Source organism: Nyctereutes procyonoides, unplaced genomic scaffold (assembly GCF_905146905.1).
Source record: "Nyctereutes procyonoides isolate TBG_1078 unplaced genomic scaffold, NYPRO_anot_genome, whole genome shotgun sequence".
In the NCBI taxonomy this organism is placed as follows: domain Eukaryota; kingdom Metazoa; phylum Chordata; class Mammalia; order Carnivora; family Canidae; genus Nyctereutes; species Nyctereutes procyonoides.
In genome coordinates this window covers 36269589-36285536 of record NW_026575125.1, presented here as the reverse complement: position 1 = coordinate 36285536, position 15948 = coordinate 36269589, and the positions used below count along the sequence as shown (strand labels likewise).

Below are 15948 nucleotides of genomic sequence, written 5' to 3'. Positions count from 1 at the left end.
CTGTAATGCTTGTCTTAAGTATTAGCAAATAAAGATTATCAAAGATTTGAGGACATCAAACTTTTTGTTCAAAGTTGTTAATCAGTTTTGTATTATGAATATATATATTTTAAAGATCCATGATAAGTGAAATTTGTGGAAATAGTATTTCAGTTTCTCTGTATCTCATAAAATTTAAAATTAATGAATTGCCCCTTTTACTTTAACATCAGAATTACAAATAACTAATCAAACAACTTTCATAATAGAAGACTACTGTTGCAGTGATGACTGACTTTCAGACTAGCCCCTCAGAGAGTATGCCCATATATTTAAAAAGTTACACAGGTGATTTTGTTTGGTATCCCCAGTTGTGAACCATTGTATTAAAAATGTACAGTGACCAAAAGATCCCATTTATAAGAGCAACTGAAAGTGTACTGGGAGAAAAAAAACCAATAATCAATATTTGGAGCTAATATGAAGAAAACCTTAAAACTACAACTTAGAGACATGAAAGGAAATGGAGAGCATATCACGTTCATAGATGAGAATATGAGAAAAATGTTAATGTCTAGACATTAACCTATAAATATAATACTATCTCAGCCAAAATATTAACGATTTTTAGCATTTAACAAATTTTAAAGTTCAGCAGGGAGGAAAAATTCATAAGAAAATGTTGATGAAGAATAATAATGAAATGACTTATTTTTCCAAATGTTAAAATGTGCTCTTACAGAGGTGCCTGGCTGGCTCAGTTGGTAGAACATGTGACGCTTGATTTTAGGGTCATGCGTTCAAGCCCCATGTTGGACGTGGAGCTTACCTAAAACAAAAATAAAATAAAAAACACTATTACAGTATGGTTTGATAAAAATGGTTTGATACTAGATAAAAGAGTAGATCAATGGGAGAGAGTAGAAACCTGAAAATACGTGTGTCTGTGCATTTGTAGAGACTGTCATTTCAAATACTAGTATTTCAGATATGACCAGAAAAAAATGAACTGATCCATGCTGATAATTATAGGGCAGTAAATAATTTCCAGTTGTTTCTCACTGACTGGTTCTCTTAGTAGGCATTGGCCTCTCACCACTTGACTACCTGCTACCTCCAAGATTCCTTTTTTCCCTCTTCCAGGTGCCTCCAAAAAGTTGTCTTCCAGCTCTCAGGAGAGCTCCCAGATTCTTATTGCTTGGTGGTGCAATCAATTCAGCTGTCCTTTGCCTAACTCCTCTCTCATCTGAGCTGAGTAGTACTCATCCTCACATTTCACAATTAAAAAGGAAATCGCCTAAACAAAAGCTGTAATTCCCTCACTGTGAGGGGTCTTTTAGTGCTCCTAGAGATCAAGCCACCAGCTTAAACCGCAGCTCGCTTTAAAAATAGTATTTATTTCCTCCCCACAATACAAAGAAATGAAAAATATTCACCCTCTAGTAATCAAGGAAATGCAAATTAAAGCAATCATGACTTTTCCCTCCTCTTATCTGGATGGCAAAGATTAAAAAGGCATAGTCATCCTAGTGGAGGCAGGGTAGAGAGGAAAGAACACTTTCACAATTAGTGGGGGCAGTAGAATATGTTAAATATTTTCCAGGAGTGTATCAAAAGTGTTATTGTATATGCCCCTTGACCTATACAGGACAAGTACAACTCCGCTTAAAGAACTTGTACTCTGACAAGTGATCACGATTGTTCACAAGGTGTGTGACCACATTCATTTGGGCTTTATTTCTGATGGTGGAAAGTGGTCACTACCATACTTGAGAGTAGACTATGCCATCACAAAGATTTTTTTACGAAGAAGAATCCTATTTGACTTTGGAAAATGTTTAATTAGCTGTGAATTAGAAACTATGAAAGTGTTGCAAAGCCTTGTATAAATGTGAAAATGTTTTCTTTTATATAAAACCACACCAAGTTTTAAATAATATAGTCAGTTATTCATTAAATATTTACTGTGTGCTCAGTCTTCTGCTGGGTATTGGGTGGGAATATGTTGAAAGTATAAAGCATACTTGTTCTTAGGACTTTACACTGTTGTTGAACTGTTAAGCTTGAATATGTGCATTTGCTCCTTGCACACCCAATAGGTGTAGCTAAAGATAATGGGAAGAGCATTGAATATAGATACAGATTTGATTTGTATCTCTGTCACATACTTCTCTACTTACTTAGGGAAATTGAGAATGAAAAGAATGCTGACATCATGGGGTGACTATAAGAATGAAGATATAACAAGGAGCGTTTCCCATTTTGCTTGGTGAATAGCAATTAATTAATAATGATTATTAACACCTAATTAGTAATTATTAGTAATAGTAATGAATAGTTTCTTTACTTTCTCTTCTAGAAGTCTGTTTCCTCAGTGTAATACCTACAGCAGATATACTGGAGTCTGAGCTACTGAATAAGTGAATTAATGAAATATTGGATTTGAAAACATTTCATAAGCCTGAAAGCATTATGAAGATGTTGGCTAACTTAATATTTGAATAATTTCATTAATAGATATAATTTGCAATGTTTCATATATATGTATATATGTATGTATGTAAATGCTAAATGTATGTGTCAAATGTTATGATATGGACATATAGGGTTATAGAATTTAAACAAATGAAAGCCTTAATGTAGCTGGTAATCCACCAAGGGGGCTTTCTGGAGAGGTGGGATTGGAATGGGGCCTTGGATTAAGGTAGATTTTGAATATGGGGAACAATATATGCAGAAATATGTGACAAAAAAGAAAGAAAATGTTCAGGGAATAGTAATAAGACTGGCCTGCCTAGAGAGCCAGGTATTCTTGAAGAGCCATCAGCTAGAATAGGAAGAAGAGGCAAGGTGTGGCTGACACAGCAACAGGCCTTACTGATCTGCTAAGAAATAGAAAAGAAAACCACTTTTAAGTTTGGGGCAAGATAGTATTATTCTGTCACCAACACATCAGTTTGCTAGAATATGTTTGTATTGAAAAAAAAGAATATGTTTGTGGCCATTGACTTTGGTAATGGAAATATAAGCCAAAATAAATTATGAATTAGCTACTTTTTTCCTTCTACAGTTTGTAGCCTGAGTTCCCAGTTAGTGGTGATAACTATAGCAAAATATTTTAGAATCCTTGTTGGATTCTTAAAATATTACGTGATGTGGCTAGGTACAAGTAATTTTGGAACTTGACTCAAAAATATGCCCATAATCCCCAGCATTGCCCTTTTCTGAGACTTTTTGTTGTGACAACTTACAGGAAATTGATGGCCAGTTTTCTACACCTTATGCTATTTGATGCTACCATTTGCTTGTTCTTTGTATTTCTTTCCATGTAGATTTTCAGTGTTAAGATGGTTATAATCTCCTTTCTAATTTGTCTATTTTTCATCAAAAGAAAGGAGATTTAAATAACTTATTGGAATCATTAGTTGTAAGCCAACTAATAACTTTATTATAGTGTATTCATTTTCAGTATTTTCTTCCTGCAATTTCTTCTTACATTCTTTTTCACATTTCTCCACAGTATGGATGGAGCAGATCTGTGTTTTGAAATCGTAAAGCGAGCTGATGCTGGTTTTGTATACAGTGAAGCTGTAGCCAGGTAAGTCATTCATCATTCGTATTGACTCCCCAGAGGTCAAGGCAGAAATAAAAGAAGGAAATGACAAAGAAATCACATGAAGTGACCTGCTTTTTGAACTGATGATGAGCATACTGCCACTCTTTCCTACAAGGAGCATGTCAGTTTTAGTGTGCGTTAGTGGGACCAAAGTAATGACTGGAAATGCAAAATACTGAACAATGAATTTATCTATTAATACAGGTTTACAGCTCAACATAGTACTGCTATGTTTCCCATTTCTGATGTCTTTAATTCCAGGAGATATTTCATAGCTCAAGAATTAAGAAGATGGAAATCTGGATTTTTGTGTGTTTTGGGCAGATGTGCCTTATTAGTTCTTTACTCTGCCTTTTAGTGGTAGCAGATTGTTATGTGACTGGTTAATCTGATGAAATGCCCAGAACAGTAGAAGGAATAAAAATAAAAGCACAGTTTTCCTGCTAAATATATTTGCTTCAGGCCAGTGTGTGATCTTCAGGCCAAGCAAATGGTGGCCGTTGTTCTAAGTCAAATTGTTGTAAAGAACTAATAGCTCAAAATAAGGAGTAAAGTTGAACAATCACAGGGGCCATGCACCGGGCCATTTGCTCATAGATTTAGAGCAGTATAATTTTCTGCCTTGGTGGCATTCAATCATATCATAAATATCCACTTTGGTGGGTTGTCTTTTTAATACATGGGGTCTCCTTAGTCACGAACCATAATATGTTGAAGGATTCAAACCTACAGCTCTAACAGGCTTTCTTAATCCCATTTTTCTATTAGTTTTGAGTTTGTATCAAATTAAAATTTCGTACAATTTAAAATTTTTATTCTGTATTCTGCTTCAGAATTTAAAAGCATTCTTTAATATCAAAATAGACCATGCATTCTTGATTCTTCTTATGATACAGCAGTAAATCACTTTATCCAACTAAACGAAACTCTCAGGTCCTTGTGCATCATTGTTTATACTTACTGCATCAAGAATTTGAAGCACCCTGCCTTTTGTACTTTCCCATCTTAATCTCTTTCAACAGCAGCATCAAGTAGTGAAAACTAAAAATTCTGATTTTTATAAAACAGTGAAGCTTGATGAAGTAAGATGCCTTTTGTCCATTTGAACCACAGTAACACTTTGGGTACCTGGCACGTGTGCTGTCGGGGTTAATACTAAACCAATACCACTTTTACTGTGTTCCCCACTCATCCATGTGGCTTTTCCTCAACTTTGAGCCTGTCTGTGCCACTGGCCTAGGTGTCAGGATAAGGAAAATAGTCCTATGTAGAGGTGATGCCATACAGTGAAATGAAAGGAACTTTCCAGAATGGTACAGTAAAGAGTAGCCTTGGGACTAGTAGATGACACTGCAAAGAAGAGAAATTAGGCACAATTAAACACCCTTCCTAAAAATTACAAAAGGCAGGGAGGGGCATCCTCACAAAGTAGTATTAGGCATGTCCCCTTTTGCAGAGGATCCGTAACCATACAACAAGGGTATGTAGAGCCTTCCTTTGGTTGTAGAGCATTCAACCAGATGACTTCAGACCTTCCCTCCTCTTCTCTGATTGTGTGATTCATTGTTGGGAAATTTAGCTTGTATCAGTATTCTAGTGAGACCAACTGCAAGAAGACTCCAAGGCACCAAGTAATCAAATTGATAATGTTTTTCTCCAACTGGCTGAGCTTCAAAAGAAGCAGCAAAGCATGGCATAAAATAAAACTGCATATAATCCTTACAACCCAATTAGTGATTACCTCTGTTCTTTCAAGAATGATGAGTTGTGGAATATGCTAACATAGTCAGATTATCAAATCAAACTCTTAACAAACCAGAGTGATGTTCTTACCTAGTACCAAGCTTTACTAAATAATTACGATACAATCAAAAGGCTCAGCTGAAACAGAGAGGTCTGGATTTTCAAGGGCAGCTTCCCACCTCAGAAATGCACCTCTGGCCCAGAGTAGATGAGGTCTCTACATGAGGTTTGTGGTATCCCACACACAGAAGGGAGCATTGCAATTATGAGACATCTCCATTGTACCAAGCCTCAGCGTGACCTTCTCCAGGAAGTCAGCCATACCTCAAAGATCCCAGGTTCCATTTACCATAGGTAATCCTTAGCCAGGCACATTCTTTTAAGAGCATTTCAGGGATAAGGTCTCTTCTGCTTAGCAGAAGCATTAGTTAATCTCTTTACCTAGAGTCTCCTCCCCTCTTTTCCTCCACCACCATGGAAATGGAGCCTTCCATCAGAAGTCAGTGGTTTGCAGGCCAGTTCTTTCCTTCCCCTAAATTGTCCTCATTCCCGATCCTTACAGGCAAACTTATGTATTGTGAAGTTTCTCTGAAAGTATAGGCTACTGTGATGAGTCATGAAAATGAAGCTTTCTAATTAAAATTTAGTCAGCAATTCTAGGCTGTGTGGGTAGATTTTGCTTCTCTTTTTATTCTGCTTGCACACTGTTCACGTGCACAGCCTGCCAGAGTCATGACTGGGAGAGTGGAGAAAGATCACTTTAAATCTGTAATATCTGGGAAGAAAAAAAGTGTATCCTCCCCCAACACACTCCAGAGATTCTGATATGTATGTATATTTGGGTCAAATAATTGAGTACTCTGATAATTAGGTTAAAATGCTCATTCACTGAGGGTTTTTTTTTCTTAATGAGGCTTTGAGATAGGAATTTTCCTCGGGCTAAAGATATATAAGTGGCTGTCTTAGTACTATGTATCCAAAGTAGTCTATACTGTAGGTGTAAGCTATGTCCACATTACCTAATTTAAATTTACCCACTGGGACACCTGGGTGGCTCAGTGTTTGAGCATTTGTCTTAGGCTCAGGGTGTAATCCCAGCCCTGGGATTGAGTCCCATAAAAATCTTTAAAAAAAAAAAACTTACCCACTATTCTAATATTCATATCTAGATGCACAAATAGGCTGTTCCTAAACCTTTGACTAAACAATAATAATAGTATTGTAATAATGACTTACCCTTTGTAGCGTGGTTTAGAGTTTACAAAGCACTTTTACATTTGTCTCTACCATTTCAGGGATCACGTAGCCTTCAAAGCCTGATTTGAGCCAGAAAAGGACCAAGTTAAGTATCCCTAACTTAAACAGAAAATTATAGGCTGCACAGGCTCAGGCAAAGAGCATATGACCACAACCCTTTTTGTGTGCATTTGCAAAGTAAGAAAAATTGACATGACAACTAAGAACCGCATGAGCCAAGTTTTGTGCTTTACAGCCCAGTTGTGAAGAGACAGTGATAAGTATAGGAACACAGTCTAGGGTTATTGGGGTTTTTTTTTCCTACTTTTCATTTTAAAAATGGAACCTTCTGATCAATTGTAGCACATGAAATAATGCATATGCCAATGAGAGGGATGTTCATGTGAATTTGATAGTAGCATACCCAAAAGGGAACTTGGCAGAAATGCCTTTTAGTTGTATAGCAAGAGAGGGGGAAAAAATTTTTTTTGAGTCACAAAGATACACACAATGGCATTCCACAAAGATACACACAACGGCATTCACAAGTACTTGTAAATTATTTAGTTTTTATTTCTTTAAAGTGTGAGGAATATAAGATCTGGAAAGATAAAAGCAATAAATATGATATAATAAGTAATATGTATATTGCATTTCCATGTCATGGCTGATTGGGAAGGAAAAGGGGAAAATGAAAAAGGAGGGGGGATAATAGGAAAAAAGAGAAAGACATGAAGGGAGTAAAATACAGAGGAAGAAAGGATAAGAAGACACTTGACAGAAAGAAATAGGATTAAATGAAGAACTTTAGAATTAATGGAGGGAAGTCAAAGTGACCTCTGAGGTAATACTGAATACAGCTTTTACTCTGGTCATACACTGTTGCTAGTTGACCCTGTTAGCACTTTTTAATGACTGTTCTTTAAAATGCTGACTCCTCCTGTTTTCACCTGCACCTGGGGGTGGAGGGAAAGCCTCTGCAGACCCCTGCTGGCCTCCTGATGAGTCCAACTTCCTAGGATTTAGGCCCAGAACAACTCTGCTTTGTTAAAAGATGCCCCAACTAAAATTTGATTATGTTGCAAAAAAGAAATTTTACGCATAAAGCGGTTCTTTCCTCTTATTTGTCCTTAGAGCTAAATGGAAATAAGGCAGAGAGCCAGCCTCTGCCAGCAGATAAAAGGCTTTCACCCCTTAATTCAGAATCCATGGTGTACCTCTGAGCACTGTTCACTTAATAGCAATCCATTGTAACTAAGTAGAATTAACCGAGTGTCTGAGACTTGCTTCTCCACCTCACCCATATTTTCAGCTTGAATTTTTCCTTTGCATAGCTATTTTACTTATAAACTGTGTGAAATTCTTTTGACTTGGTTATCTTAGAAAATACAGAACACATTATTTCTTCATGAAGCTTATAAACTCATGAGTCTGCCAGCTTTTTCATTATGAAGCCTCACATTCCACCAGTCGTGTCTACTCAAATGAAAAGTGTCCATGGGCAGTGCACATGAAGGTGGGAGTTACAAACTAGGGATGCTATATATTAAGTTTTAAAAATAAAAAAAATATTATTACAGTTTTAGATTTCTTTTGTTTTTCTACAGTCATTACATGAGACAGATACTAGAAGCTCTACGCTACTGTCATGATAATAACATAATTCACAGGGATGTGAAGGTAAGTTATTTTTGTCACTAACTTTAATGTTTATGAAGAGAAACTAATAAGTGATAATGATCAGAAGTATTTCATTACTCATCTTATGGAGAGCATCTTAAGGTTAATTTTACTTCCAAATAAATATTTATTTAACTGCTTTATATTTGAAGAGTCATACACATTCTTAACAGGAACAATTTTATCATTTCAATTTCCTTATTCTTATTAAAATGTACATGTATTCTGAAATTCTGTTATTCTTCTTTTGCCATTTGTGTAAGAGAAATGAAAAAAACCAACAAATAGGAAGAACCAGATAATATCCTATCCTAAGTTAATGGCGGGGGGGGGGGTTGGTTGATAATTGGTTTACTTGGTTCATATAAGAAAAATTCATCATATGCTTTTATCTTCGTAGTGTTGCAGTACAAAAGAGTCACCATTTTTTTTGCTCCCAGTATCAAGTTCATGAGAACTGTCAATCCCTGGTTTGCAGTGGTGTCAGGCAGAATGTGGAGACTCACAAGAAAGAAAACCAATGGGCCTTCCACCTGATACCCAGCCCCTTCCAAGGCCTTGAATTGCCAAGAGCCCCCTGATGTCTCTCCAGCCCTACTACCCACTTTCTCTTTCTGGCATTTTGTTACTGGTCTCTCTCTAACATGCAGCATCCACAGACATGGGGCTCTCCTTCCTTCAAAACATATTATCGAATGCCTGGCTTCTTCAATGTCTTTTAATGGTTAAAGAAATTACTAAGTACAGTTGAAATTTTCTAGGACGTTTGGGAAATTTTAACTAAAATTCTCGTGCTTAGGGGCACCTGCGTTGCTCAGTGGTTGAGCATCTGCCTTTGGCTCAGGTCATGATCCCAGGGCCCTGGGATTGAGTCCTGCATCAGGCCCCCCACAGGGAGTCTGCTTCTCCCTCTGCCTCTCTTTCTCTCATTCTGTGTCTTTCATGAATAAAAAATAAAACTTAAAAAATAAAATAAAATATAATTCTTGTGGTTAAAACTGAAGTAAAAGCATAAGCAATTCCAAAAACAGTCTAGTGGAATGTTTACCATAGCAAATGAAAAAAATCATGGGAGAAATGTAGAAAATGCACATGAGTTATAAAATATCTTACTGTTTTCAAATGTGGTGATAGGAAAACAAGATGGTTAATATCAGTTAATATCAATACTCAAGGGATCCCTGGGTGGCGCAGCGGTTTAGCGCCTGCCTTTGGCCCAGGGCGCAATCCTAGAGACCCGGGATCGAATCCCACGTCAGGCTCCCGGTGTATGGAGCCTGCTTCTCCCTCTGCCTGTGTCTCTGCCTCTCTCTCTCTCACTGTGTGCCTATCATAAATAAATAAAACAAATTTAAAAAAAAATAAAAAAATTTAAAAAAATATCAATACTCAATACTGAACAGCCCACTGGATACATAGCACTTTTGTAGAAAAGTGTTTTTCAGTTATGCAAACAAAGAGCAAGAAGTGTAAAAAAAATAAAAGGAGGGAAATTTTTTTTTATTTATTTTTTATTGGTGTTCAATTTGCCAACATAGAGAATAACACCCAGTGCTCATGCCATCAAGTGCCCCCCTCAGTGCCCGTCACCCAGTCACCCCCACCCCCCGCCCACCTCCCTTTCTACCACCCCTTGTTCATTTCCCAGAGTTAGGAGTCTCTCATGTTCTGTCTCCCTTTCTGATATTTCCCACTCATTTTTTAGGAGGGAAATTGTTAATGATAGTAGCAGGCTGTGTTACTCTTCTGCATTTAATTAATATATTAAAATGCATATATAAAGAGTAAAAGCTCTCTCCTTGTATATATTATAAATTATATGATAAAAATTACACTTTGAAAACTTAAAATGTATAGATTCCTAGTTCATATAATAGCACTGCGTTAAAAACACTTTTGCTCAAGGGGCAATTTTATTTTGAGTTCTCTTCTTGAAAAGTAATGATATAAACATCATATAATAAATAATGATTGACAATATACTGTACTGTAATACTTTTGATAATACAGTCAGCTTTTGATTAGTCATGGTATTTGATATGGTAATCCAAAACCAAACAAAATCCCAAAGTAGTTATATTTGAATATCATGCTTCAGCTTCTCATTTACCTTCTGGTTGATTTATTCAACAAATATTCAAGTGCCTGCTTTCATGCAGAATGCCGTGCTTGGAGACCTAGAGGTATTATGATGATCTCAGTAGGGAGATGAGGCAGTGTATCTATTACCGATGGCTGCAGATCAGCACGCAACTAAACCTGGTGACTTCAGACAACAACTGCCATTTATTTGCTCACAGTTCTGCAGTTTGGGGCAGAGCTTGATGGGGGACTGTTCAATTCTATTTGACAGACTGTGGGCTCAGGTAGCATGGCTAGTCCCCACACAGGCTTCACTCTTGTGGCATGTCAGCTGAAGTGACCACAACAGCTGGGAGCTGGCTGGGCCCTCTTCGTAGTCTCTCATTCAAGGTACTCCTCCCTCCCTCCCTCCTCTTGCCCTCTCTCTCTATCTTCATGGGGCCCCCTCTTCAGCAGGACAATGTCTAACAGCCCCAAATAAGCAAAAATGGAAGTTGCCAGGCCTCTTGAAGCCTTGGCCTGAAGCTGACAACTGTGTCATGTTCTCTGCATTATGTTGGCCAATAGGTTACAAGACTAGCCTGGATTCAGGAGGAGGAAAAATAGATTGTGCCTTCTGTTTGAAAGAGTGACATATGTGCACAAGGATAGGAACTTGTCTATGGCCACCTTTACGGACAAGCAAAACCATTATTGTCCAAGGTAAAGGGTGGGGAAATAGCATTAAAAGAGCCAGAGAAGTTTCATGGAGGTCACATTTGCATCATGGGGTAGTTACATAAAGATAAGAGGGCATTTCACAGAAAGGCTCAAATTTAGTTTTGCATTAGATTTTATTTGTTTATTATTCCTGAGGCACATGCCAGATAATTTTGAGGAAACACCCAGGAATGTGCTGAGGAAGAGAAGATAGAAGTAATTCTCAAACCTCAAGTAAGAAGAAACCAACTTTCTGGTACCATCGTTCAGTTGGCAGGTGGACACAATACAGAGCACACATTAATGTTGATATCCTTTATATTATATATTATATTATATATAAAATATTTCAGTACCTGAATCTATACATTTTGTATGAGTAAATGGAATACCCACATTTAGCTACTCAGCAATTTTGAATTTGAGTAAATTTTTCTTAAGACACTCATCCAAAACTATGCATCGAGTGCTTCCTGTGTATTGGGCACTATCTAGGAACCAGAGCTAGATCAATGAACAAAACAGACAGAATCACTGCCCCCATGGAGCAAACTGACTTTTCTAGTTCAGGGACACCAACACTAACCAATGAGCATAAATAAGTCAACTATATGGTAGGTTAGGAGATGAAATGGACTGCTGGAGAAAAAAAGAGCAGCCAAAGGGATAGGGACTGCTTAGAGAAGGGGTTGCAGTTTTGAACAGAGTGGTCAGAGCAGACCATATTGAGAAGCTGACATCTGAGCAAGAACTCACAGGAGGAGAGAAGGTGAGCTGACAGATATCCAGAGGAAGAGCATTCTGGGTACAAGGAACAGCCAGTGCAAAGGCACTAAAAGCAGGAGCATAACAGACCTATTTGCAGAATATCAAGGAGGCCAGTGTGGCTTGGGGTAAAATAAGCCATGAGAAGAGTGGGTAGGTAGATGAGGTTAGAGAGGAAAGGAGGAGAGAGGGAGGGGCTTTGACTTCTATTCTGAGTGAAATGAGGATTCCCTGGAGAATTTTGAGCAGCCTATGATCTGACTTTCCACGGTAACAGCAGTACATTGCTTTGTTGGTGATGCAGTGAACCAGGGGCTCACAGGTGGAAGCAGGCAAACAGAAGATGGTCCTGCCTGGCAGGGCTAGAGTGGTAATGATGGAAGGGGTAAAGACAAAGTTTCCAGATATATTCTGAAAGTTGTACCAACAGGATTTGCTAATACAACGTCAGTAACTCGGGTAACCCAAGGTAACTTTATTCAGGACCTTGTCACAAGAGGTTTCCAACATAGTGGTCATTCTAAAAACTTTAATAATGGTACATCTCACACAGCTAATAATGTCAAACTTCAATTTGACGTGTTGTTAATATGTTTGTTAATAAAACAGCCTATTAGCTTTTCTTCACATTCAGGTATCCTATGTTCAGTGACTGGCCTATGTATAGATTTCATTTGTGTATAGGCTTTGGTTTCTATAGTTTGTTTTTGTCAAAGTGTTCTTCCCTTTCACTTAACTAAAGAAAATATGAGAGCACTGCAATGTTTAATTCCTTTTAGAAGAATTTAGATTACTTAATCATCTGTTTCAACTCACCAAGAATATTCTCTCCCTTTCCTTCTCTCTCATAATCCTTGGCACTGAACCCAAAGCATTAGGTTTTGGTCCTAATGCCAAAGGTCCTGGCATTTTATTGATTAGTAATATTTTTTTTCTTAACTTGAGAATCATTTCTTTTGAATCATTATAATTTCTTTTGAAATCATTATAATTCAATCTTAAAATGTTTGGTCATATCTAAGTTAGATTGGAGTATGTGGTACCTCATGACCTGCAGTGAGAACTTGCTTTGGAGAAACAAAAATTGTGTGAAAAGCAATCCTTTGAAAGTCAGGGAAGCATATCATTATAGTACAGGTTTCTCCCAACTCCCAAATGTCCCACACCAGTGACATTTTGGGTCAGGTACTTTGTTGTGGGAGGCTGTTCTTTGTATTATTGCCTCTATGCACTACCATACCAATAGCATTTCTCCTTAGTTGTGACAATCAGAAATGTCTCCAGATGGTGCTGAATGTCCCCTAGGGCACAAAAATCACCCCTGGTTAAGACCCACTGTATAATACTACACTGTTCCTGCTTTACCTCCCCACAGGCATTAATTAAGGCATGTATGCTCTTTTTTTTTTCTGTCCTCTTCCCTTTTATTCCTCTTTTTCTTGTGAGAGGATGTGAAAACTTTCATTATGTTTCATGTCTTTCTCTTTTCTTCCTCTCCCCCCGAAATTAAAAGAACTCTAAAAAGAACTGGCACAGTTGCCAAGGTAAATGCAAACCCTGGCTCCTTGCCTGCCTTCATTGGCTCTGTTAAGCATTAAGAGTCAGTGGGTCTTTCTTGTCCCCCCTAACTCCTGGAGACAGCTTTACATGGCATCACCTGGACATGGAGAGGCAAAGCATTCTTAGAACTTTCTGTGGCTCTGACCTCCTGACATCCAATTTTAACAGCCGAAGTTGAAGTGACACCACTTCTCTAAATGCAAATGGACCTGCACACAGTCACTTTCTATTCCGAGTGGGACCTGTGCCCAGGAGGTTTGGGGGCTCAGTGTTTAGTTCTCAGAATTGTGCAAAACCCCATAGCCAGACAGTCATAGACACTCAGCCAGAAGCCTCCACCCAAGCATTTCTGTATGTTCTTCCTTGAAATGATTTTCCTCCTAACTGGTGAATACGCCTGGCTGCTCTTTGGTCCCCTTCTGTTCTCAGTTCCCCTTTCACCTGCGGAGGGCCAGACTTTTACAAACAGGTGTTTGTCACATCACACCAGTTGCCATGGCAGTACAGATTCCGTACAGTATTTCTTCCCCTATTGCTCTTGGTTGCTGACACTTCTTCCACGTCTCTTACTCCCAACTTCCAAGAAGTCCCGCATGTTGTATAGAGAAATTGAAATTCTCATGAAGATGAAAATGGGTTTATTCTTTATTATAAGAGGGGCTCCAATTCATCTTCAGAATTACTTTCGTAAGGTTGTTGAACATAATGTATGTGTTCGGCTTGAATGTGGGGTTTTAACAATTAGACCTAGAGAAATCTCTCATGAATTATAAGATCTTAAATTTGTCTTGTGTTTCTAATTGTTGTGCTTCTATTTTCCCACTCCACCCTTCAAAAAAAACCAACTACTTGATTTAGAAAGAAAAGAATGAGGGTTGCCTGGCTGCTCAGTTGGTGGAGCGTGCAACTCTTTTGAATTTGGGGTCATGAGTTCAGACCCCATGTTGGGGGTAGAGATTACTTAAAAAAAAAGATTAAAAAAAAGAATGGCTGTTTCTTTTCCTTATCAGATGTGAATTCTTTCACTGCTCCTCTCCTTCTGAGCTAGGGCGGCAAGCATGAATGATATGGCCAAAGCATTTTTTTTTCCTGTCAGGAATAAAACCTTTCTAGCTGTCATAACTCTTCCCACTGATATCAATTCAATTTCAATTTGGGGGCAGTCAGAGGAAGGTCTCTAGCATTAGACTGCAGGATTGATATGCTTAGCAAATTACCAGTCCAGTGTCCTTCTGTGCTGCCTTTGCGGTCTGCCAAGCTAGATTTCCATTCAGCTGTCTTCCCACATTTGTTCCTAACAGCCCCCACCCTGCAGACTGCAAGGCCAGGGACAGGCTGGGCGAGCCCTTACCAAATAAAGGAGTTTGACATCTTCCTCTTCCACCTAGGAAGTAGAAGCTGTTCCAGGTTGAGTAGTCTATCCGGAAGTTGGCTTATCTGGTCTTAATGATTGTCTTCCCAATTAGTAGCTTGAAAGCCACCTTAATGAGAGTGTGTATATGGAAAGAATTAAAGGGAAAACATTTGTCTGCCTGCTTTCTGTAGTTAAGATATAATCTCGTTAGCAAATAAGCCAAAGCTTGGGGATTCTGAAATTGTGTTTAATTCTAACTTACCCATTAAAAACATTGTTTTTCTCAAATTAGTGGTTGCCAGAGCGCAAGGGAGCAAGGGAATGGGCAAAATAGGTGAAGGGGGTTAAGAGATACAAACTTCCAGTTATAAGATAAACGAGTCATGGAGATAAAAAGTACAGGATAGGGAATATAGCCAGTAATATTGTAGTAACATTGTATGGTCACAAATGGTGGCTACACCTACCATGATGAGCATTGAGTAATGTATAGAATTTTTGAATCACTATGCTGTGCACCTGAAACTAATATAACATATAACACGACATGTCAACTATAATAATAAAAAAATTTTGAGCACAGTTTTTCTGAAATCCACACTTTAGAGTAATTTAGAAAGTAGTATTTCATAAAAAATACTCACCATAACATTAAACAGCCAGTTTGTCAACAACACACAAAAAAAATTCAACATAATTCACAATTAACCTGTTCAGGAAAGTATCTATGATGTGAAGATAAACATGGTGATAATAAGCTCAGTACAGAGAATTAAAATGGGAGTTTTCTATCAGAATGGCTAACTTAAAGAGAAATTGCATACCTCTTTTCCTGCCTTTTTTAAATGTAGAAAACTCTACTTTGATAATATTTTTTATCTTTTAATTAAAGCCGTGGGAAAATAAAGTGATATTTTTAATAATGATTTTAAACTCCTAACTGCGGTGAGATTAATACTGGATCGCTTATGTAAAATGAAAACAATGATTGGACACCTCTGTTTACAACCTGTACTTAGGGAACTAGAGTTCCCAGGTCTGCTTTTGTATCTGCAAATTAATCTGCTAGAAATCAGATTGCTGCTATAAAAGAATAGATATACACTGTAAACATTTGCAGCCAGCATGCATTTTCTTTCAGACTTTTTTTCTGAACATTTTCTTCTCTCAGTTAACTATGGAACTTAAAAAGAGGGGCAGAGGGAATATTTACTGTTTGTTTTCTATTCTTTTT

At 37.8% G+C, this 15948-nt stretch overlaps 1 protein-coding gene across 8 annotated transcripts in view; it reads left to right on the top strand.

Annotated features, from left to right (window-relative positions):
- CASK (calcium/calmodulin dependent serine protein kinase) overlaps positions 1–15948 on the top strand; it is a 348892-nt gene that overhangs the window by 163644 nt on the left and 169300 nt on the right. For all 8 annotated transcript variants that reach the window (XM_055337533.1, XM_055337531.1, XM_055337539.1 and 5 more), the window contains exons 4-5: positions 3500–3577; positions 8182–8254. In XM_055337533.1, the coding sequence (XP_055193508.1) occupies positions 3500–3577; positions 8182–8254 (151 nt within the window). The remainder of the gene's footprint in view (positions 1–3499; positions 3578–8181; positions 8255–15948) is intronic.